General features: G+C 37.7%; 2 protein-coding genes across 5 annotated transcripts in view; one reads left to right on the top strand and one right to left on the bottom strand.

Annotated features, from left to right (window-relative positions):
• Positions 1 to 14,452, top strand: part of LOC130439370 (myosin-16) — a 57,154-nt gene extending 42,702 nt beyond the window's left edge. For 2 of the 3 annotated variants that reach the window (XM_056771972.1, XM_056771973.1), the window contains 16 exons: positions 270 to 356; positions 526 to 771; positions 1,373 to 1,490; positions 1,847 to 1,974; positions 3,410 to 3,606; positions 3,784 to 3,916; positions 4,568 to 4,784; positions 6,976 to 7,112; positions 7,840 to 7,943; positions 8,942 to 9,134; positions 9,381 to 9,584; positions 11,048 to 11,173; positions 11,280 to 11,450; positions 11,544 to 11,744; positions 11,852 to 11,998; positions 14,019 to 14,452. In XM_056771972.1, coding sequence (XP_056627950.1) covers positions 270 to 356; positions 526 to 771; positions 1,373 to 1,490; positions 1,847 to 1,974; positions 3,410 to 3,606; positions 3,784 to 3,916; positions 4,568 to 4,784; positions 6,976 to 7,112; positions 7,840 to 7,943; positions 8,942 to 9,134; positions 9,381 to 9,584; positions 11,048 to 11,173; positions 11,280 to 11,450; positions 11,544 to 11,744; positions 11,852 to 11,998; positions 14,019 to 14,168 — 2,559 coding nt within the window. In that variant the 3' untranslated portion in view covers positions 14,169 to 14,452. Of the gene's footprint in view, positions 1 to 269; positions 357 to 525; positions 772 to 1,372; positions 1,491 to 1,846; positions 1,975 to 3,409; positions 3,607 to 3,783; positions 3,917 to 4,567; positions 4,785 to 6,975; positions 7,113 to 7,839; positions 7,944 to 8,941; positions 9,135 to 9,380; positions 9,585 to 11,047; positions 11,174 to 11,251; positions 11,451 to 11,543; positions 11,745 to 11,851; positions 11,999 to 14,018 lie in introns of those variants that run through there. The other variant, XR_008909446.1, reaches the window with a different exon arrangement.
• Positions 14,453 to 15,209: 757 nt separating this feature from the next.
• Positions 15,210 to 24,687, bottom strand: part of LOC130439371 (growth arrest-specific protein 7-like) — a 41,212-nt gene continuing 31,734 nt past the window's right edge. For both annotated transcript variants that reach the window (XM_056771974.1, XM_056771975.1), the window contains exons 9-14: positions 23,101 to 23,179; positions 21,940 to 22,068; positions 21,192 to 21,315; positions 16,414 to 16,493; positions 15,844 to 15,942; positions 15,210 to 15,752 (exon numbers count right to left, since the gene is read on the bottom strand). In XM_056771974.1, the coding sequence (XP_056627952.1) occupies positions 15,639 to 15,752; positions 15,844 to 15,942; positions 16,414 to 16,493; positions 21,192 to 21,315; positions 21,940 to 22,068; positions 23,101 to 23,179 (625 nt within the window). In that variant the 3' untranslated portion in view covers positions 15,210 to 15,638. The remainder of the gene's footprint in view (positions 15,753 to 15,843; positions 15,943 to 16,413; positions 16,494 to 21,191; positions 21,316 to 21,939; positions 22,069 to 23,100; positions 23,180 to 24,687) is intronic.

Here is a 24,687-nt window from a genome sequence, read left to right as displayed (position 1 = left end):
TACATTTTTTTGCATAAATTGTATGACAAGCCATCCACTCTTTGCAGATTTCTCTGTACTTGAGACAGAAAGCAGTACGTCTTTGAGTTAAATCCACCAGACTAGATTATGTCATGTTTGGTTGTAATCACATCCTTACATCTGTCACCATTCCACTTTAACTCTACACACATGCTCGTGCCCTGACTTGAAAATGTTTTTACTCTTTCGCATTTTCTCTTATAACTTTTGTATTTAGCAGATATCTAAATTCCATTTTATTTTTAAAGGTGGAAAAGCAGCGAGCTGACTTGAATCGTGAACTGGACGACATGACCGACAGACTGGAGGAATCAGGTGGGGCCACGGCCTCTCAGGTAAAACACCATGGAACTTTGATATACAGTATACACTATGGTAGGGAAATAAATATAATTTTTGAATTTTTGACCAGGCTAAAGTTTGAGTCTGGTTTAAACTTGTTTGTCTACCTGCTTGAAATTGATGCTTCTTTGTTTTCACATTGATACTGTCTTCTCTGTGCAGATGGAAATGAATAAGAAACGTGAGGCGGAGCTACAGAGGCTCAGAAGGGAACTTGAAGAATCCTCGGTGCAGGCAGAGGCGGTAGCAGCCGCTCTGAGGAAGCGTCACAGCGATGCCCTGGCCGAACTAGGAGAGCAGTGCGAGGGCCTGCAGAGAACTCGAGCCAAACTGGAAAAGGAGAAACAGAGCCTCAGACTTGAGGTGGATGACTTGGCGGCTTCACTCGACACCCTACAGATGGCTAAGGTCAACTACGCTGAACAAATGCAATCCCACAGTTTTTATTGTGTAACATTTTTGAGACTTTTTGGGGAGTTAAGTTCTTTAAAGAAAGACTGAACATGTGTAAGATGGTCTGCTGGTCTTCTTGACTGGTTACACTGGCCTGTTTTAGTGGGTTTTAGACATATTCAGCGCAGGTTAGGATGGGAAAACAGATGCTGCAGGCTGGCTGGGTTAAAGTTATTTCAAAACAAAAATTCAATTATTTCATTATTAACTCCCCTTCATGTTGTTTAAAAACAACCATATTAAAAAACATATATATGCTATATGCTGTACTTTTTTGCTGTAATTCTCCTCTTGAATTTTTGTATTTTTAGGAAGAGCTTAAATAGGACTATTTTTAATAATATGCTTTATACCAAATAAATAATTTAGGACTCATAGAAGATCTACAGTGCGTAAATCGAGGTTGAGAGATATTCAGCTCTTTTTGTTTGATCTTATCCCAGGCCTTTCATTAGGTTTGTGTGACAAGGGCAGATTTACCAGCATGCAGCACATATGAACTGCACAGCCACTGACCAATTCTAATGTCATACTATATGATCATGTGTAACATCAGGCATCCACTGACGCACAGCTGAAGAAACTAGAAGACCTAATGTCTGAGTCAGGCTGTAGAAATGAGGACCTGCAGAGAGCTCTGAATGAGGTTACTGCTGCTAAGAACAGACTCACAGGTGAGAAAACGTCTTACGCTGATACTTATTAGTGTTTCAGTTATTACTAGAGATACAAGATACTACATCTCTCCACCGATATCTGCCAATATTGATTCTGAAGATTGAATTCATATAATGATCATGACATCAAACTGATGATGTTTCTTGTCATTTTCTAAATTCATTGCATTTCCCTATCCTCTTTTGATTGACAGGATATATCGGCCCTAATCATTGGCTCTTTTGAAACTATTTGCCGATAGTCAATATAAAAAAATGCTGTTATCATACGAAACCGATTATTGGCCAATATCTATATAACAACTACAAAATAAGTTAGAATCTAAAAAATATTTACAAAAATGTCTCTGCAGCTGAGAATAATGAGCTAACAAGGCAGATGGAGGAAGCAGAGAACAAGGGAAGTCATCTCAGTCGAACAAAAAGTCTCTTGATGACCCAGCATGAGGATCTCAAGAAGCAGTATGATGAAGACGTCAAGGTGTGTAACTAATTAATATTACTATAGAGACGATTTCAAAGCAACGACATAAAGAAACTTACTGTGCATACTGTATGTGCTTTTCTGGCCCAAATTTAACTTCCGGTACACATCCACAAAAAATGGTTTCCTAGCGGATTATTTCTTTTAATGTTTGCATATTGGTTTACATCTGATCTTCACCAGATGAAAGTCAAGGGTCGTTTGGAGTGATTATGCATTAAATCTGGTTTTACAGTGCTCAAAGAGTTATATGCTGACCATATGCAACGTCTATACAGCAAAAAAATATATACAGTATGCTAGTTTAATTGGATATGTTGTGGGAAAAAATATTTTATTCCTAATTTATACTCTATAGCGCTGTGTGAGGCATTTACTGTATGTTTTTCTTTAACAAGGAGATTGATAACATCCATTAGCAAATGGTTGTAATAACCCCAGACTGTCAATTAATCTACCCTACCTTTACATAATCTCTCCAACTATTTTTTTCTGCTTTCAACCTGCCAACTACTAATGAAATTCTCTCTTTTGTACGAAAATCTAAATTTATAATTTGCCAACTAGATCCTATTCCAAATTATATGGTTGAAGCATGTTTACCATTCTTTTCTTCTCCAATCACTGATATTATGTATGCCTCTTTGCTTTCTGGAATTGTTCCTTTTGCATTCAAAACCGCGGTGGTAACACCAGGGGCAGATTAGGAAACCAGGGGCAGATTATAATAATTTTGAGAATTTCTGTCCAATTTCTTAGTAACCATTCTTGCCAAAAATTATTGAAAAGACTTTATCAGTTTCAATCAGGGTTCCGTCCGTACCATAGTGTTGAGACTGCACTTGTGAAGTTCTTTAATGATTTATTACAGACTCAGAATTCAATACCATTTCACACTCCATACTGTTAAATAGACTGAAGTCACTTGGAATTACAGGTACAGCTCTTCGTTGGTTCCGTTCCTATTTTATGGACTGCAATTAATTTGAACAGCTTAAGCAGTTTAAATCAGATCCTTCACCTGTTATAACTGGTGTCCTGAAGGGCTCTGTCCTCGGACCTCTCATTGTGGTTTTTAAATCTAGAGTTCCAATTATTAAAGCAGGCTTTTGAGTAATGTTTTGATGTAGGAGGCCTATTGTTTGATTACTGGTTGTTTAACAGATGTACAGTGTCACAGACCAAACACAGACAAGAAGTTAACTTCGGGCCAGGCATGTGCGTTCGATGAAACCATCTAAAATAAATTCTAATTATATAAAAATTATACACAATTAAATGAAATGAACATAAAAATCATGAAATCAATTGTTATAAATGATTTTTAAAATATTTTTTAAATGCTTAAATTCTATTTGTGTTGGTGGAAAACAGGATTCAGCATGTCTATAAGTTAACTACAACATGTCAAATTTTGTTTTGGTCTTGTCAGGCTAAAGCGGCCCTGATCAGCAGTATGACAGCAATGCGTCAAGAGTGTGAAGTGCTCAAGGAGCAACTGGAAGAGGAGCAGGAGAGTAAACAGGAACTACAGCGTCTCGTCTCCAAACTCAACAGCGACGTTACACAATGGAGAAGCCGGCACGAAGCAGATGTCATCCAACACAGCAACGAACTAGAGGAAACCAAGTATGCGTCGTCATCAGAAACATACCGACACACACAGATATACACAATTAGCACATATCCAGGATCAACTTCCTTAATTTTCCATGCAAAAATTAACAATTACAGTTCTGTAACACTTTCTCCAGAGACTTGTCCTACATTTACTTCCCTCAGACATCATGTAAATATGTGTTGCAGGAAGAAGCTGACGGTTCGACTGCAGGAGGCAGAGGAGGCAGTAGAGGTCACGCAGGCCAAGTGCTCCAGTCTAGAGAAAACCAAACAGAGACTGCAGGGAGAGGTGGAGGAACTGTGCGTGGATCTAGAGAAGGTATGAGCACATCACTTCATGCAAACTGTATACATTTAGGAGTATCGCAATATACCAGTATTGACAATAGCTGTGTTGTTAATAACTGCTACTATAGATATTTTGTTAATGCTATATAATATCGTAAAAAACTTTTTTTAAGTTTGAGGTCGACACTTTGACATAGGTGGTTGTATTGCATTCATTTAACATTGTGCCTTAAAGCGAAAGTTCACCCAAAAATTATGTAATTTGTGATTGACACAAATATATTTGTAAGAATGATTGTAACCAAACCAGGCCACCATTGACTACTATAGAAGGGAAAAAATGCTTTATAAATTTCTTTGTTCTGTTAAACAAAAAATTATATATTTTGAAGAATGTAGGAAAGCAAACAATTCTGGGGCACTTTTGACTATCATTGTCATTTTCCTTATTATGGTAGTCAATGGTGGCCAAGAACTGTTTGGTTACAAGCATTCGTCCAAATTTTTTTTGCTCTGTGTTCATCAGAACAAAGAAATGTATGCAGGTTTGGAAGAACTCAAGGTAAATTACTTTTGCCTTAATAGCCGACAGATAATCACATCTGATGGGTGTTGACAACCAGACAGTTTTTGCAGAGTAACACTTTCTCCACGCAGTTGGACTGATAACGATCTTCTCTAGGCGAACAATGTGGCAGCAGTGCTCGATAAAAAACAAAGGATGCTGGACAAACAGTTAAGTGACTGGAGACAGAAGTGTGAGGAGCTGCTGGCTGAAGTGGAGAACTGTCAGAAAGAGAGCCGACAGCACGCCGCAGAGCTCTTCAAGCTGAAAACGGCTCATGAGGAGGCCTTGGAACAGGGCGAGGCTCTGCGAAGAGAAAACAAGACCTTACAGGGTAACACTGGCACTCAGAGTATCATTTACACATCATAAATACAACCACTTGCCCCTTACAATTGAGTGGTGATGTTATTGTGTCGTAATTATAGAAGATTTGTTTATTTGTAGCTTTTTGTATTTTACGTGTGAATTCATGACAAAACTCATTTCAACATAAATCACAGTTGAGCTGAGCAAGCATAATGTGGGACTGGAACCACAAAATGTCAGTCTTAATCCTTTCTTATGGTCTCTGTTTGCGTGGCTGTGGTTTTAAGACTGAACCATAATTAGTCGAGGTGAGGCGTCCAATAGAAACAAACTGACTCAATAATGGGCTGCAGAGAATGAAAGGTAGCTTAGAGGTTTGGCACTCGCAATGTTTCAATACAAATGTTATAGCAATCTCTTATAGAAGTAAAAAAGGATAACATTTAGTTTTGCCCATTATGTCATGAATAGGGTGGAAGTTTAATCTGCCGTATGAAACATTTATAGAGTAAAATGCACATACAGTTGAAAGAAAAAGTATGTGAACCCTTTGGGCTTACTTGGATTTCTTCATAAATTGGTCATAAAATGTGTTCTGATCTTCATCTAAGTCACAACAATAGAGAAACACAGTCTGCTTAAACTAATACCGCACAAACATTATACGTTTTCATGTTTTTATTGAACACAACATGTAAACATTCATAGTGCAGGGTTGAAAAAGTATGTGAAACCCTAGTATAATGACTTCTCCAAGAGCTAATTGGAGCCAGGAGTCAGCCAACCTGGGGTCCAATCAATGTGATGAGATTGGATGTGTTGATTAAAGCTGGCCTGTCCAATAAAAAACACACACCAGTTTTGAGTTTGCTGTTCTGAAGAAGCGTTGTCTGATGTGAACCATGCCTCGCACAAAAGAGCTCTCAGAAGACCTACGATCAAGAATTGTTGGAAGCTGGAAAGGGCTACAAAAGTATATCTAAAAGCCTTGATGTCCATGTGTCCACGGTAAGACAGATTGTCTACAAATGGAGAAAGTTCAGCACTGTTGCTACACTCCCTAGGCGTGGTCGTCCTGTAAAGATGACTGCAAGAGCACAGCGCAGAATGCTCAATGAGGTGAAGAAGAATCCTAGAGTGTCAGCTAAACACTTACAGAAATCTCTGGCACATGCTAACATTTTTGTTGACAAATCTACAATAAGGAAAACATTAAACAAGAATGGACTTCAAGGGAGGACACCACGGAGGAAGCCACTGCTGTCCAAAAAAAAACATTGCAGCACGTTTGAAGTTTGCAAAAGAGCACCTGGATGTTCCACAGCACTACTGGCAAAACATTCTGTGGACAGATGAAACCAAAATTGAGTTGTTTGGAAAGAACACACAACGCTATGTGTGGAGAACAAAAGGCACAGCACAGCACACCAACATCAAAACCTCATCCCAACTGTGAAATATGGTGGAGGGGGCATCATGGTTTGGGGCTGCTTTGCTGCCTCAGGCCCTGGACGGATTACTGTCATCGATGGAAAAATGAATTCCAAAGTTTATCAAGACATTTTGCAGGAAAACTTAAGACCATCTGTCCGCCAACTGAAGCTTAACAGAGGATGGACGATGCAACAGGACAACGACCCAAAGCATAGAAGTAAATCAACAACAGAATGGCTTCAACAGAAGAAAATACGCCTTCTGTAGTGGCCCAGTCAGAGTCCTGACCTCAACCCGATTGAGATGCTTCAAGAGAGCGATTCACACCAGACATCCCAAGAATATTGCTGAACTGAAACACTTTTGTAAAGAGGAATGGTCCAAAATTTCTCCTGACCGTTGTGCAGGTCTGATCTGCAACTATAGGAAACGTTTGGTTGAGGTTATTGCTGCCAAAGGAAAGTCAACCAGTTATTAAACCCAAAGGTTCACATTCTTTTTCCACCCTGCACTATGAATGTTTACATGTTGTGTTCAATAAAAACATGAAAACGTATAACGTTTGTGCGGTATTAGTTTAAGCAGACTGTGTTTCTCTATTGTTGTGACTTAGATGAAGATCAGAACACATTTTATGACCAATTTATGAAGAAATCCAAGTAAGCCCAAAGGGTTCACATACTTTTTCTTTCAACTGTATTGATATACTCTTATATTCATATAGTTATATTGTACATAGTTACTCTATGCAACATCTGTTGTGTGGCTCTGTTGTGTCTCAGAGGAGATTACTGATCTTACTGACCAGCTCTCAGATGGAGGAAAGAGCGTTCATGAGCTTCAGAAGATGAAGAAGAAAATCGAGATGGAGAAGGAGGAACTGCAGGCGTCACTGGAGGAGTCTGAGGCGGCGTTAGAGGTAAAGAAAGAACAACCCTCTCCGCCCCCCATAGTTACCCTAGATTTGATTCATAAAGAAAAATGTAATCATATTTAATGCAGTTAAGAATTAGAAATCACCTGTAATTATTTGATCTGTAAGTATTGCCAAGGTACAAATTAGGCAATAATAACATCTTTTCTAGATTTTTTCATGTTTTATGTTTCTGTTTTTTCCTTATGCATATACAATTGTATGTCTCTACTCTCTGTATGAGTATTGACTGTAAAACTACTACTTAGTAACTTAAAACAAAAGTATTCAAAATATGACATTATGCTCAACAATTATAAATGGGGGCACTCTTCCTAGGATGAGGTTCAATAGAAAGTCTCTTAGAATAAAACATAACTTAATGCTCCTATCAGGCTTGTCATGTTTTCTGTGAACAAATGTCCCCCTCATTTGTCAACTTTGGACATAAGCTGATAAAAATGAAACAGGTGTGAAGCTGTCAGTTGAAAAAATCGGTGAGGGAAACATCCTCATGATGTATCAGCTGACCCCTGTAACCTTCTGACTGTGGGCTGATGGATGGAGATGGATGACTGTAAAACTGAAAGGAGTAGGTAATGGTAATGCTAATGAGGGATGTTGAATGGAGGAGTTTTGGTGTACTTGTGCTCTTAGACAGCAGTTAGTTGAGGAATTTTGAACAGAATCTTTTACCGTTATGCTTTGATTTTCTCTGTGTTTTATTTTACAGGCTGAGGAGACAAAGGTTTTGCGTCTTCAGCTGGAACTGTCTCAAGTTAAAGTAGATATGGACCGCAGACTGCAGGAGAAAGAAGAGGAGTTTGAAGCCACGAGGTACCTACTGGTCCATTTTCCCATCCCTACATTCCAAGAAGTATCGTATGATTCTTGAGCCAAGTGGATTTAATTAGCATATTATTTTCTACAAAAAACTGTGAAGTAAAATTTTTTGTATTTAAACAGTGTTTGCTCAATTTGGTTAGAATTTTGGTTAAATAAAACTAGACAAACACTTTTGTGAAGAAAACTTAAATGAAATGTAAAAAGTTTGATAATAACATATTTTAGTTATATAATAACTAATAAATATATGCTAATTTAAATACAAATTGGAGCTTTAAGTTCCGTGTCAGCTATCGCACCAGTAAATCCTGGCTCATCCTTGGTGACCAATCTTGCGATTATGCATTTAAAAAATATCTTCAGCTTCTAATGCAAATTATCCTTTTTTCCATTTCAGTTCTTTAACTGTGTTTTTCCAACTTGTCCTCTATATTCTATATTTTCACTAATGTGGGACTACCTTGCATCTTCTCATGTCTGCGGCATACCTCATCTTTCCAAATGAAACTGACATCTATTTGCTTCTGTATGCCAACCATAAACTTAAAGTAGCCTGTTAAGTGTCACCCGTTCCGTATAGGGAACACCTATGTTTGCGTCCATATTGTGCATTTAATTTCAAATCGAATCATGTCAAACTTTATATCATTCGAAAGGTCTTTGACTCTAGAATACAGATTTCTTTTGGTCTTTGGAGAGTAATTTATTATTTTTTATAAAAAGCGTGCTTAGACTTTTTGTTTGCGACCCGTAGTTTTTTAATGTAGTTTTTAATCAAAGAAGAACATAAACCTTTTTTATATATTTTTAACATAAACCTGACTACATACCTGTATTTTTATTTTTTGTTTGTGTGTGATTTTTTTTTCCGTATTCCAAAGAATTCATGAGTTACCGCCATTTTAGTTCCAACATGCATTTTCATGTGAAGGCTCAAAAAGGGCTGAGAAAAATACTATACTACAATTTAATTGTTTTGATACTTCTAGAAAGAGCCACCAGAGGGCACTTGAGTCCCTGCAGGCCAGTCTAGATGTGGAGCTGAAGGGCCGCACGGAGGCAGCCCGTGTCAAGAAGAAGATGGAGAGTGACCTTAGTGAGCTGGAGGTTCAGGTGGACCAGCTGAACAAAAACAACGGCGATCTAATGAAGAACATCAAAAAGATGCAACAACAAATTAAGGTCCACATATTGCCTCTTATTATAATTGTTGAGACCATAATGCAGGACAGAATCTATGTAGCCCCATAAACATATATATGTGCATGTATTAAGGTCTGCCATTAGGGGGCAGGTTTGAGAAACCAAGAACATCATCTGGGACCCACTAAGATCATCAATCTACAATTAAATAGTGCATTACACACAACATCATCAAAGAAAGATGCCAACAATCCTAAATTAACCATCATTCAGTGTCTCCCACAGGACCTCCAGGTACAGCTGGAGGAGGAGGCACGCATAAAGGAGGAACTAAGAGAGGAGCGGACTCTACTGGAGCGCCGCTGCACCCTGCTGGTTACTGAAGGAGAAGAGAGTCGTGCCTCACTGGAGGTAGTGGAGAGGAGCCGTAAGGCCCTAGAAACAGAACTCCAGGAGACTTCAGAGAGATACAATGAGCTTGACAACCAGGTACACACCTTGTGGAGACGATGAGGATCAGACATGATATGGGGCTAAGGGAAGACATGTTAAAGAAAGTCACAAACACACACCAAGTAATCCGTGGTAATCTGCTATCCATAACATTTTATATTTCATAATATTCTATTGTAGTTATGTATCTGGTTATGAGTTTAGATTCTAAGCAGATACTGTAACCTATAGCTGTCAGCAATGCAAAGAATTACATTTCTCACTTAGTATTTTGTCTAGTTTTGCAGCAGACATTTAAAAAAAATATTTAAACTTGCATTTTCTTCAGAATTAAAATGACCTAAGGTTACAAAATAAATGAGAAAGCAGAAATAGTTTATGGTTAAAATGCAAAACCTGAGCAAAAATCTCCCAATAGGGTTACAAAAAATAGATTTAATTAAGTTTGACCTCTTTCTTAAGTACTTTTAATTACCTCATTGGATAGGGTAAATAGAATAGAATATGTCCCCTAATTTAAGAATTGTAGATCTGTTATATTTGTACATGGACAGCATTAACAAGACTAAAATATCATGGAAATAATTTTTGCAGTGAGATGCAATATCTGTATTTCAAGGAAAGTGATTATACTGTATTCATAAAATACCCCTAAAAAGCTTTTGTGGAAGTCTCAATACCATAAAAAATTGGTCCGAATGCATTGATAAGGTGTACCTCTGTCAACCTTTGTTTGTTTAGAAACCATCACAGATATTCTAATGGTGTCCATTAGAATACCATCACAACCCAAAAGCTTTTTCCATTAAAACCATTACAAAATTCCTTTTTGGTTATTCTTCCAGAAGGATTTGACATCCCAACAACAGAATCCATCACGTACCAGTAGACACCATAAAGTTTCCATTGAAACAAATGCAAATCCCTTTACAACATTACAACTTCTTTATTGGTTTCTATTGTCTTTCAGAAGGGTGAAAAAACAGAGGCCATCAAAGAAGTTGTAAGGGTTTTAAAGACGAACGAACGAACAAACGAACGAACGGTTTTAATGATAACTGTAATTCTCTGTGAGTCTCTATTGGTAATTTGCCTACAAAAGGATTTTTGTAATGGTTCTAATTTTAAAAGAACTTATTGTTCATAATGATATTCTAATGGAAATCATTAGAATATTTGTGATGGTTTCTATTGGGTTTCTATGGTTTTATTCAGTAGGGAAACCACTTTTAATTTAAGTTTAAGTTTTTCTTACCTTTAGTATTATTGTAATGTTATGCGCTTTGTACTGTACTGTAATGTTGTCTCACTGGAGAATAAGACAAAACTCCCAAACTGCTAGGAAATTAAGAAAATAAGTTGATTTCTGAGACTGATGCAGAATTTCACCAAATTATATTAGTATTGGCAGATATCACTCTAAATAATCGGCTATCGGTATTGGTGGAGGAATGTAGTATCGGTGCGTCTCAAATTTGATCCCTTTCTCTTCTGTGCAGTTACAGTCTGTATCCAGTGGAAAGAGGAAGCTGGAGGTAGATCTACAGCAGCTCACACAAGAACATGAGGAACTGCTGGGTGAACTGAGAACAGCCAATGACAAGGCCAAGAAAGCGGTCTGTGAGGTATTAGACATCTATGGCATCACTTGCGAAGAACCCTTTTAAGCATCTCAGTCAGGACTACTTTTTTATTGTTCTTAGGATATGAACAACCCCCTTTTCTTCATAGACTGCACGTGTGGCGGAGGAGCTGCGTGTGGAGCAGGAGCACACCATGCACTTGGAGCGGGTGAAGAAGGGCATGGAGGTCCAGATAAAGGACATGACCACTAGACTGGATGAAGCTGAGCAGCTGGCCATGAAAGGAGGCAAGAAGATCATCCAGAAGCTGGAAGGCAGGGTAAACAACGTTATCTAGTGTCCTTCTTAATGGCAAATTCATCGCACTGAATGATTTAGATTTTTGATTTGTCTGGAATTGTGGCATACACAGGTGAAAGAACTAGAGTTGGACTTGGACAACGAGCAGAAGCGGCACGCCGAGACCGTCAAAAACCTGCGGAAGAATGAGCGGCGTCTGAAGGAGCTGCTGTTCCAGTCGGAGGAGGACCAGAAGAACCAGCAGAGGATGCAGGAACTGGTGGAGAGACTCCAGATTAAAATGAAAGCGTATAAGAGACAAGTGGAGGAAGCGGTAAGAGACTGGCTGAAGAGGTTGCAGTGTGTATTGTGCCTATATTCATGGTAAAGGATAGTCTCATTGTATTGCGTCACCTTTACTTATATACACATTTTACACAGGAGGAGCAGGCCAATATGAACCTGGCCAAGTACAGAAAGACTGTTCACGAGTTAGATGATGCAGAGGAGCGGGCCGACATAGCTGAGACAGCTCTCACTAAAATCAGGACTAAGCACAGAGGCAGCTTTGGCAAGGGCTACTCATCTGTGAGTCTGTCTATACGTATAACCTCATATCATTTTTATTCCCTAGTGATCTAGAGTTCAGTACCTCCAAATTGTGGAGATTCCCTGTACAGTAAGCATGAATCATTGCATTCGATTTCAAAGCATGGCAGGAAATCAAGTGGCATGTGCAAGCGAATGGTACTTGAACAGTGTTTTTTTTTACCTTTTTTACTCCAAGGCACCCAATTGTATTCAACAACAATCAAAGATCCCCTTCCCACTCACAAACTCCCCCATTTTTAATACTGTAACTGTTACTTTACTGTTATTTTATTTTTACAGAATTTTCATGTATTTTATTAAATGATAGAAAACAACTGCAAATTTACGACAAAAAAATATGTAATTTTACATGACGTAAAATTTTTACAAATTTACAAGAAAACATGGAAAGCGTAATTTTATAACCAATAATGGTTAATTCATGTTTTTACATATTTTTTTCATGCTGCCTACAATAAAATACTTTAGGCTTGAAGTTAACTGGAAAATTATTTTTTCATTATAAAAATGGCCAAATATGAGTAAATATCTTCTTTTAAGTTTTTATAAAATCTCTTTCAACGTCTCATTGATAAATGTCTCATTTTAAATTGTCATCGTGAGGCCCCCTTAGAATTCAGCATGGGCACCCTTGTGGCCCAGACCCCCCCTGTTGAGAATCACTGTACTACCTTCACCTTTCTCTGCCATTATTGTTAGTTTTAGCTCACTGGTCTCAAAATATTTTTTTATAGATGTATGAAGTAATTTACACACTTGACAGACATTCACTACTCACAAAAAGTTAGGGATATTTGAATTTTGGCTGAAATATGTGGAAAATGTAAAAAGTTCATGCTACAGTCATATTGTATCAAGTAAGTAGGGCATTTAAGGAGAGAAGCATGCAATGGTAATTTCTTAATCTCAAACAATTTATTGAAACATAAGATAACAACAGTGGTGGTGGGTATACCTCGACAAAAAATTTAAATACTGTGTGCATCAATCCTTGAGCATCAATAACAGCTTGACAACGACTTCTCATGTTGTTCACAAATTGACTTCTTGTCTGCTGAGGCATGGCACCCACTCTTCTTGAAGGGCTCCCCTCAGGTCAATGAGGTTTTGGGGTACAGGGTTACGACCCTGTTCATGACTACTCAGCTGATCCAATACGTTTTCTACGGGAATCAGTCTGGAGAAAAGAGAAATCAGGCCTGTGTTGCTCATGCAGAGGCACACTGACTGGACTAATGCTGTAATTTAGGTAGTATTGGCTTTTCACAGTACGCAGGCAGTCGTGGCCTAATGGTTAAAGAGTCTGAGTCTAAATGAGTCTTCACTTCATTCACAAGATGTAGGGCAGTTCTGTAAGGATTAGACACAGCCACCCACACAGTATTGCCACCAACTCCATAGGCTTCTCTCATCACCTAATCGATGTTATGCAACATCGTAATGAAACATTGAACAGAGGAAATGTGCTGTTTAGAAAAGGTCAAAGTAAGTTAACCTGTAAAGATTATAGTGCATTTTATGTGGATTCTAAAATTTCACCCAAAAATTTAATGTCCCTCTTTTTCTTTTTGAGTAATTTATCCAAAGTGACTTACTAATACATTACAGCTATGTATTTGATCATGTGTTCCTAATAGGGCTGTCACAATTTCAGATTTTCATGTCACAGTTATCGTTGCCAAAAAAAATATTTATTTTTTAAAATGAACAAAAAAACAATTTTGTTTATGCTGTATTTTTTCCATTTTTGAATAACAATCACACTTACAATTCGAGTGTAGGAATTAGAGATTTATATATACCGGTAAATTGCGACACTCATAGTACCTTGGGATTTAAACCCATGACATTTTCAGTCATGCACAAATTCCACTACACAAAATAAGTTTTCTTGATGGAACCACACAGCCAAAAATGCTTTACACCCTTCCTTAATTTTGTTGGTTTCTTGTTGTTACTTGGAGCTTACATGCAGTGTTTTGTGTTTGAATCACAGGGATACAGCACTCCCTATCCAGGGCTCATAAGATCACCCAGTTCTGTGGGGTCAGAAGGGCGAGGAGAGAAGACCCCTAATGATGATGAGTCTGTCAGCTCTCTTATTCCCACATATTTGAATTCAATCAAGAAACTGATGATTGATTAGAATCAGAAGAGATCTGTCGCCTGGAATCCTAAACGCAGACACCATTCTACATCCAGATTTACTGTAATAATCATAAAAACATCAATCTTTTTATCACTTTATGTATGTATTATTACATTTTACCAGTTTGTATACTATTTTAATTATTCATCAAGAAATGAGTATCCTGTTTGTAATATTGACATAATGTGGCATTCGATTATACTCGCACTCGGATCTGTTTCATTGATTTTGTAAGAAACCCCCGAGATCTATTTAAAGACATCTCAATTTCTCAGGCCTTCAAAAGCACACATACACTCTAAAATCAAATATAAATTGAGTTTTGCTTTGAATATCTTCAGAATACACAGAAAAAATATTATAAATGATCGGAAATGTTTTGAATAGATATACATTCGTGTCACTCATTTGCTCAGTGATGTTATGGTTGCGTTAGTTTTGTATTTATTGTGACACCAACTGGTAACCTTAAAAGTGCAAACAATAAATCTTATTTAGCCGAACATTAAAATGAATTTAATTTATACAGCGAGCATAAGACATTCTTCACCAATTATTTTTCATTTACATCCATTTATAATACAGAGTGATTATTATTTGCACATTGCAGGTTTACGATTGAACACATACATCAGTAATGGGGAATAAGTTTAAATACATTGAATGGCGGAATGGCAAATGCGCGTTATAAAAAGTCTATAATAAAAAATGAAATCCAGTTAAAATTTCTTAAAGACCGTGTTAATTTGGTACAAAAATAGGCACTGTGCAAAATAATGCAATATATTATCTGTGTACTGTAAAAAGTATCTCAGGACTGACAACTTTATTCAGCTGCTGTTTGAACATACAATAGACTATGAGCCTCAGTTAAATTTGAAACAAAAGCCAATACGGGGTAATAATAAATTATGGTTCGGATTGTATATCTTGCATCATTTTGCATACAAAGGATGATAATGGACATAAGGCATATGTGTGTAGTCTATACGCCATGTTTAGTTCATAGCATTTCACAACGGTTGTACTTGTTCAATGCATTTGACAACAGGAGAATTTATATATATTAGTACAATTTCAAATAGCATGAATTTACTATGCTTGACAATCAAGATATGAGCAAGATTCAATCCTAATGTTACAATTGCAATAGTAGATAATGACTTCATGGATAATTTTTTTAGCATTTGTTCTCCTGAGTGAAAGTTCTGTAGATATTTACACATTCTCCTTTTCCTCCTTTCAAGTCTTACTTGATCAAATTTGTGGGAAAATCACGGTGTCACCTCTGCAAGCTCTTAAGTCTAATCTCAGCGGGTCGCACCGGGACAATCAAATGGTAGAGAGTGCTGTTTTTCAGCTTGCTGCTTTATAGTTTCTCCCACTCTCTTCCAGTAAGGGAATGTTCTTTCAGACCAAATTTCTGCCAGATGATTTGAAACCATGGAGTAGCATCAGTCTCTGGATTTAGATCTCCATGTCCACTGGCCTCACCTCCCCTGTCTTGTGTTCCATCACCCACAGCTCTCGATCCCTGGCAGGGTCCACAATCTGAAGCAGTTTGTCAATGGGCTCTAAAGTCTGGACATGTAAAAGCAGGCTGTTATTAATCACAATCTCTATAAATTCGGTTTACATAAACACAGAGATGAATAGGGTTGGCCCAACTCACGCCTTGGTTGAACATGTCTGTCTCATGCCGTAGCGTTGTGTACTGACACAAGTGTTGCCTGATCATCTCCACACGTTCCACTTCCAATCTCTCAAGTTCCTGTGGGTTTTATGAGAAAAGATATGTCGAGAATGAGATTCATATTTGATTCTTTAGTGAGGAAACATTTCTAAAACCTGCATGTCAGGCTTATACTTCATTTGTCTAAAAAAGGGAAAAGTCATTACCATAACACATTGTTTACAGGGCTGCGCACATGGCATGCCTTTAAATTGTTATTATATTGTTTAAACTATTTATAAACATGCACAACTTAGCTAAAACTAGGGAACTATGGCTCACATATTGATAAAATGTAGGAATGAAATGTTATTTGTATCAATAATATAATAGCATGTCATGTGCGAACGAATATACGGTTTCAAGTCCACGCTTAATACAAAAAAGCATATTAAAATAAGATTGTTTATAATTATAATATGACATAATTATAAGGTTACAATTAAAGAGACACTAATTAAATGAATAAATACATACACAAATATTGTCATGTTTTGTGCTCAGGCTTACCAGACTGGTTGTGACCATTTCTTCAAACCATTTGGACTGGGACTGATTATAGAGGTCAACACATCGCATCAGGTCGTCCCCTGAGGTTACAGAATATGCGTTATATGTGGTATAGAATATAACCAATGGCATATTTGGAACTAAAACCTAAAAGTAGTCAGCAGATATAAAACATAAATTGATTAACTGTTAATAAATGACCACAATGTACCACTAGAGGATGACAAATGCAAAGACTTCAGATCTGTTCTTATAGGGTCAGGAACAGTAGTGAAAACTAAACTACATATGAAATATTAAAATATAACTAACTTTATATTTGTGTTTAAAATGCCAAAATGAGTAGGCTTTCGTCTTTGATTCTTTTTGAAGGATATTTCCAAAAAAACAAAAATATTTGATCAAAAATTTAATATATATATATATATATATATATATATAGCGGGGAAAATAAGTATTTGACACATCAGCATTTTCATCAGTAAGGGGATTTCTAATTGGGCTATTGACACAAATTTCCACCAGATGTAGCCATCAAGCCAAGTATTGAATTCATACAAAGAAATTAGAATTTTTAAGTAAACAAGTTCAGTCATAACAAATAAAATGAAATGACACAGGGAATAAGCATTGAACACATGAAGGTAACAAGGTGCAAAATGGCATAGAAAGCCAGGAGATCACCTGAAATCTGACAGTATTGAGAGAGAAATCCTGCCCCCTATCAGTACTAATTAATATCAGCTGCTTTAGTCGTAATTTATGGCCTATAAAGGCTTCTCATTACCTAGGAGGCACACAGGAAAGACTTCATGATGGGTAAAAGCAAAGAACTCTATGTAGATCTTTGTAATCTTATCGTTGAAAAGCGTTTTGAAGGGAATGGTTATAGGCGCATTTCCAGAATGCTGAATGTTCCTGTGAGCACTGTGGGGGCCATTATCCGGAAATGGAAAGAGCATCAGTTCACCATAAACCGGCCACGAATCAGGTTCCCACGTAAGATCCCTGTCTGAGGAGTCCAAAGAATAATCAGGAGATTCTCCAAGAGCCAAGAACCACTCGGGCAGAACTTCAGGAAGACCTTGCAGCGGCAGGTACTGTTGTTTCAAAGAAAACTATAAGCAATGCACTGAAGTGCCATGGCATCCATGCACGCTCTCCACGCAAGACTCCATTGCTGAACAAAAAGCATGTTGAGGCTCAGTTAAAGTTTGCGAAAGAGCATTTGGAGAAGCCCGTGGATTATTGATGAAAAGCAAAAATAGAACTTTCATCAGATGAAAGCAAAATATAACTTTTTGGCAGTCATTCTACACACCATGTTTGGAGAAGAAATGGCACTGCTCACCACCCCAAGAACACCATACCAACTGTTAAGTTTGGGGGTGGAAGAATCATGGTTTGGGGCTGCTTTTCAGCAAGGGGTACTGGCAGACTTCATATTATTTCATATTATTAAATGTTCTGATTTCTTTGTATGAATTCAATATGTGGCTTGATGGCTACATCTGGTGGAAATTTTGTGTCGATAGCCCACTTAGAAATGCCCTTACAGATAAAAATGCTGATGTGTCAAATACTTATTTCCCGCTGTATATATATTAGTGGTGGGCCGTTAACGGCGTTAACGTGCTGGTTAACGTGAGACTCTTATCGCGCGATAAAAAAAACGTTGCCGTTAATCTATTCTCAAAGTTGGGTTGGGAGCTGGGTCTATACTACGCAAGCTATGATGACTTTCACCTTGATATTTTAGCGCGGATGTATACCTAGCGGAATTGCACTGTACCGGGCGAGAACGAGATTTTTCAACTCGCGTGATTCGCGCAATTCGCGTCATTCGCGCCGCCTCATCATCTCATGACCAGGGCTTCATTCGCGCGATTCGCGGCGCAAATAGGTCTATCGCGTCTTTGCATTGACTTAACATGTAAATAACTCGCGCTTGACACGCCATTCGCGTTTGGTCTGAACACAACATAACGTTACTGTGAAATTACCACATCAAACGTGACGTGCTAACATGGATGCAGCTTTGAAGCCGCCGGGTTGCTTCAGGGAAAATTAATTTTTAAGAAGCTTTCCAATGGACACATCGACAAGACTAAGGTTGTTTGCACCTTGTGCAATGCGGAATTGTTTAAAAAAAAACTTTCTCTCAACAGGTGTGGTCTAGCTTTAGTTGAAACCAGTAAATTTGTATTTGCACCTAATGTATTATGGCTCCTGTATGACATATCGCTTGTTGCTCCCCAACTCTTTGTAAATTGCTTTGGATAAAAGCGTCTGCTAAATGACTAAATGTAAATGTACTGTAGGAGCTCTTCCAGTCTCAAGTACCACCCAAACGCAAAGCATCCCTATCTAATGCGGAAATAAACACAAGTACATCTTATTGAACATAATTTATTTTCATCACCAATTATCATAGTAGAACAGCTTTCTCAAGCAGTTTGTGATGCATTTTGGAAACAGGAGATGAGCCCCTGGTCTAATGCGCCACCTGGCTTGAGACACCCGTTCTCAAAGACTTACTTTTAGTCATTATTTGGGTAGCACACATATTCTGAATGAATTCAAATGAGCCATTTTAATCTAGATAAATTCCAAGATTAATCTAGATTTAAAAAAAATAATCTATGCCCACCACTAATATATATACAGACGTGCTCAAATTTCTTGGTATCCTTACAGCTCATTGAAATAATGCTTCATTCCTCCTGAAAAGTGATAAAATTAAAAGCTATGTCTCATGTATACTTGCATGCCTTTGGTATGTCATAGAATAAAGCAAAGAAACTGTGGAAAGAGATTAAATATTTCATATTCTACAAAAATATTCTTAAATGGCCCGGACACATTTACCCCTTAGAAAATATAATACATAATTGGATTGAAATGAAATTTCAAACTAATTAGTTTCTTTAATTAGTATCACACATGTATCCAATCTTGTAATCAGTCATTCAGCCTATTTAAACGGAGAAAAGTAGTCACTGTGCTGTTATGTATCAATGTGTGCACCACACTGAATATGGACCATAGAAAGCAAAGGATAGAGTTGTCTGAGGAGCTCAGAAACACAATAATAGACAAGCATGGTAAAGGCTACAAGACCATCTCCAAGCAGCTTGATGTTTCTGTGACAACAGTTGCAAATATTATTAAGATGTTTAAGGTCTATGTAATTGTAGCCAACCTCCCTGGGTGCGGCCGCAAGAGGAAAATCGACCCCAGATTGAACAGAAGGATAGTGCGAATGGTAGGAAAAGAACCAAGGATAACTGCCAAAGAGATACAAGCTGAACTCCAAGGTGAAGGTACATCGCTTTTTAACAGAGTAGAAGAGCCAGGAGGACTCCACTTTTGAAAGAAAAACATAAAAAAGCCAGACTGGTATTTGCTAAAATTCATATTGACAAGCCACAATCCTTCAGGGCGAATGTCCTTTGGACAGATAAGTCAAAACTGGAGCTTTTTGGCAAGACTCATCAGCTCATCACACGAAAAAATCAAGCTTTCAAAGAAGTGAACACCATACCTACAGTGAAACATGGAGGAGGCTTGGTTATGTTGTAGGGCTACTTTGCTGCATATGGCACAGGGTGCCTTGAATCTGTGCAGGGCACAATTAAATCTCAATTTAAGACATTCTGGAGCGAAACGTACTGCCCAGTGTCAGAAAGCTCGGTCTCAGTCGCAGGTCATGGGTCCTTCAACAGGATAATGAGCCAAAACACACAGCTAAAAATCATCAAAGAATGGATAAGAACAACATATTAGACTATTCTGAAGTGGCCTTCTATGAGTCCTGATCTGAATACTATCGAAAGTCTATGGAAAGAGCTAAAACTTGCAGTCTGTAGAAGGCAGCCATCAAACCTGAGACAGCAGGAGGAGTTTGCTCAGGAAGAGTGGGTCAAACTACCTGTTAATGAGTGCAGAAGTCTCATTGAGAGCTACAGAAAAGATGTCAAGTGAGGTATCGATCTTTGGCATCTAAATGAGTATGAGTATACAAGCTTGGTATCGGGCCAGACAGCGATGCTGGTGTCGGGTCATCCCTACAGTATTCTATTTTGGTTGTACTGTATTAGGTCACAAATGCGATATCCAATGTGAAATGTTAGTCCCCATGCCAAGACTATTCCAGTCAGAGACATTTTTCTGAATAGTTAAGTAAAGACAGAGGCCCTGTAACCTCTCTTTCATAAAGACATGCATTGCGCATAAAAATACCATGTGTTCTTACACACAGCTTGCATTTAACCTCATCAGATGTGATGTCAACTCTCTGGACTGTAATCCTACTGTACGTATCATTCACAAACATCTCATGTTCTCACATAAGAACTATCACCAGCCCAGCAGTTTTCTTTAAATAAATATACATTTTATTACATGATTGCTTATTAGAAATAGCTATTAGAATAGTTGATCCGCTATTGGGCTGTTTTTATGAAGTATGAACTTTCTTTCTTCTCCAGAACACAAAAGAAGATATTATGAAGAATGTTGGTATCCAAACATTGATGGCACCCATTGACTTGCATTGGTTTTGTGTCCGTACAAAAGAAGTGAAAGAGTGCCACTGGTGTTTGGCGACTTACTTTCTTCAAAATATCTTCTTTTGTATTCTACAGAAAAAAGAAACTCATATGGGTTTGAAATGACAAGAGGGTGAGCAAATGATGACAGAATTTTCCTTTTGGGGTGAACTATCACTTTAAGACACAAGACTGCTAGAGAAAATAACAGATGATGACGCCACTGACCTGCCTGTGTGGATTTCCTGCGTGCTTTCTTTATGTCCTCCTCGATTTTGGAGCTCAGTTTGATCTCAAGCTGTTGGGTTTTCAACTCTAGATCCTTCTGGCGATCTGAGAGCACCTTACGTGCCTTTGAGCGTAAGAATGAGAGGTGAGATTGACATGATGTTTTCTATGTGTTTTCTTCAATCTAAAATTCTGCCGGAAATTGGCGAGGAACATCTGTAGCTATCCAGATGTTTCTGAATAAATTACACATTTTTTCTACCATGGTGTGGATGATGTATATATCATTCTAATTTCTAATAATAAATGAGCACAACCATGTACTGTATATGATATGATAATTACAGTATTATTCATTTTGGGCCAAGTTCTCCTTTAAAAAGATGGAGAGCAGTTTAAAACTTCTGTTTGTTCAGTGCCTGCCCAGTTGAGTAAATGCTCAACGAGAAGGTCAATAGTTTGAAAAGTAAGGGCATGAGATTATTTATAGATCCCCAACAAGCTTAGAGACAGGAAATAGTCCATAGCTTCAAAAAACAAAGTGGGCTTTTAATAATGCATGAGAAAAATCCCTGTAACTTTAGAAGAGCAAAAGCAGGCCACACTCACTGGATCGGCTGGACTACGGAAGACTAAATACAGCCACGTATTCATGACACAGCGATGTAAACACTGCAAACCACTTTGATATTATATAAAAGCACAATTCATCTTGATAAATCTATAGAATACACTTACAATACCTCACCTTCTCAACAGCAGAATATCGACTGGCCAGCTGCTTCCTGAGATCGGCCATGTGGTGGTCAAACTTCTTCATGTCTTTCTTAAAGTTTTCCCGAAATGTCAAGAGAGGCTTTTCCACCTCACTCTGAAGCTATGCAAACAGAAAGAGTTAAAAATTAGGTATTTCAATCATTAAATTATATGAAATACAGTAAATATCAGCAGTATCTTGAAGGTGGTGTAGTCAGTGTTTATATCCTCATTATTAGCTTTTAACGTACAGCCGCGGGAAACTTAATAGACCAAGTATTTCTAGATGAATTGGGGCCATTTCAGTCCAGTGTCTGTTAAATTTCATCAAACCCAAACCTTAGGAGTGACAAAGTCATCCAACAGCAACATGAAAGACTGACAGCATGACAAGACACGTGAAAACTGTGATAAAAATCCAGGTTATCACATTTTTGAAATACATGTAGAAATATTACTGTTGTATTGCTTTAAAGAGAATATGAACTTATTTTCTTTGCCATATTTGAGCTCTGAAAAATACAGAGCATCTCTTCTGTTATTTAGATTTTCATGTTCTGCAAATAAATGTAAATAGAAAGGAAATCGTTTTTATTTGAAAATTGGGAGAAATACATGCAAGTAGTTTCAAGAACGAAACAAAAATTATAATTTTACCTAAACTGTCTCTTGTTATTTTATTTTTTCATAAATGTTGTGTTCATGTGTCAAGATTATCCCGATAGACAAAATGTTCTGCATAATAAACGTTTCTTGACCACGGAATTTATTTTTTGGGGTAATCCAACATCCTATGTACAGCTTTTGGATTTCTTCTTGTGGGATCCAATCCGCAGCTAACTTCTGGGTTCGCTTACAAAAATACGTCATCCCTTTAGCACTCTATTCTTCAGAGAGCAAAATCTCACAGTAAATCACATTCCTTTAAACCAGCTGTGAGTCCAGTCACTGGCCAGCATATGTTAGAATAAAAACGACAACACTTACGTGTCAACATGCAATCCGGTATGTTACTGTAACATCCAGCAAAGCTAAGAAATGTGTATTCTGATAAACATTTCAACATAAACATCATAGAGCCTTCACAAAAGACCATCGAGTTTGGTATCAATCTGTTATGTACGGTCTGTTCTGTGCTGATGCAACCTTGTACCTTAGAAGAGAACTTGAGATGAACTTCTGCCTCATCTGCCAAGCTTTTTTTCAGCTGAGCCCAAGCTTCTCCAAGCGTGCTGTTGAGATGACAGAAGAGTAAAGAGTTAAGAGCATGTAATGGTTTTCAAAAGGTTTACTGACCGTTAGCGAAAAGCTGACCTATCCTCCAGTTCTTTAGACAGTTCAGGTTATATTTGTATATTTTTCATTTTCTACTACTTGAAAGCAATAGAAATCTGAATTCCTTTATCATCTGTTTGTAAAAGCTGGCACCTGAGAGGGTGAGAGCATCTGAGAGGATCGACCTTGACAACCTCATTCCAGAGATTTTTGGGATGTTTTCTCGAAGGAATGAAATAGTGTCCCCGCGGAGAAAGGGCTTTCCCGTGGTTCAACACGCTGAATTAAAGGAGAACTATGCTCTCTCTTTCCTGCATTACACTTCAGCTTTGATGGCAGTTTAGCTTTTAGGGTGTTACAGAATTACTGCGGGTGCGGGGTGGGTGCAGGTTTACCAAAAAGGACCGGTGCAGGACTCTGATACACATTGCAGTACATCTAAAACAAACAATAATACAAGTTTTAGCCGTGTCATATGACCCCTTTAAAATGCATAGCAAAACTTTACAGTTTGTTTGTGCCAAGTACTGGACTGACAAAATGAGAATTATGTAAATGAGCATTTGTAAAAAATATACGCTATTGTAAAATGAACACACTGCATTGATAGCATATGATGTGCTACCAGAGGTCAGTCACGGGATGCCAAAAATGCCGTGCCAAAAGGTCACAGCCTGCAACAATGGTGTCTACATGGCAGCCAGACAAATGTCAAATTCAGGAATAAACAAGAGGTTCTGAACCCAGACGTAGGAGCTCGCCAGAAAAACAATGGTCATTACAAGAAACAACACAACAGGGGCTGAGAGTCAGAATAATGGCAGGACTGTGTATTTGGAAGAGGGTGGGCGGCTCTCTATGACATGCTTTACATTGCACATGAAACAATTAGCATTCTCTAACAGACTCGCTCAGCAGCTGAAAGTCACTTGCGGTTGTGCTGACTGGTATCTTAATATTACAGTAAGGATCAAAGGTAGTTCTTTAAACCCTAAAAGAGTGTAGCAACTGCATGTGATGTCCTTGAAAAAATCTATACATACACTCATGTTTAAAAGTTGAATACTCATTCTCTAAATTCTTAAAGAGTTCATACTACAAGAGCATGTAAATTACATTACCCTTTTTGGTAACACTTTATAATAACTGCACGCTATGAATCATTAGTTAAGCATCAGTACATAGTTAATTAATCATTTATGAAGCATTGGCCCCACATTAATAGACATTAGTAAGCAGTTTATAAATACAGCTATAAATGCTTTGTTCTTGATTTATAAGCATGTATATAATATGCTTAATAATCAAATTTTCATACTTTATTAAGGATGAATTCATCATCTCTAAATTAAGGATTACATTACTTACAAACCAGTTAGTTAGGAGTTGTCAGTGGTTCATGAGATCATTTAGAAAGTGTAAGTAAATGATTAATAAACTCTTTGAATGCACATTTATGCATCTT

This window comes from Triplophysa dalaica, chromosome 17 (assembly GCF_015846415.1).
Source record: "Triplophysa dalaica isolate WHDGS20190420 chromosome 17, ASM1584641v1, whole genome shotgun sequence".
Lineage (NCBI taxonomy): Eukaryota > Metazoa > Chordata > Actinopteri > Cypriniformes > Nemacheilidae > Triplophysa > Triplophysa dalaica.
Note: the sequence above shows the minus strand (reverse complement) of the source record. Positions and strands in the feature narration are given on the sequence as shown.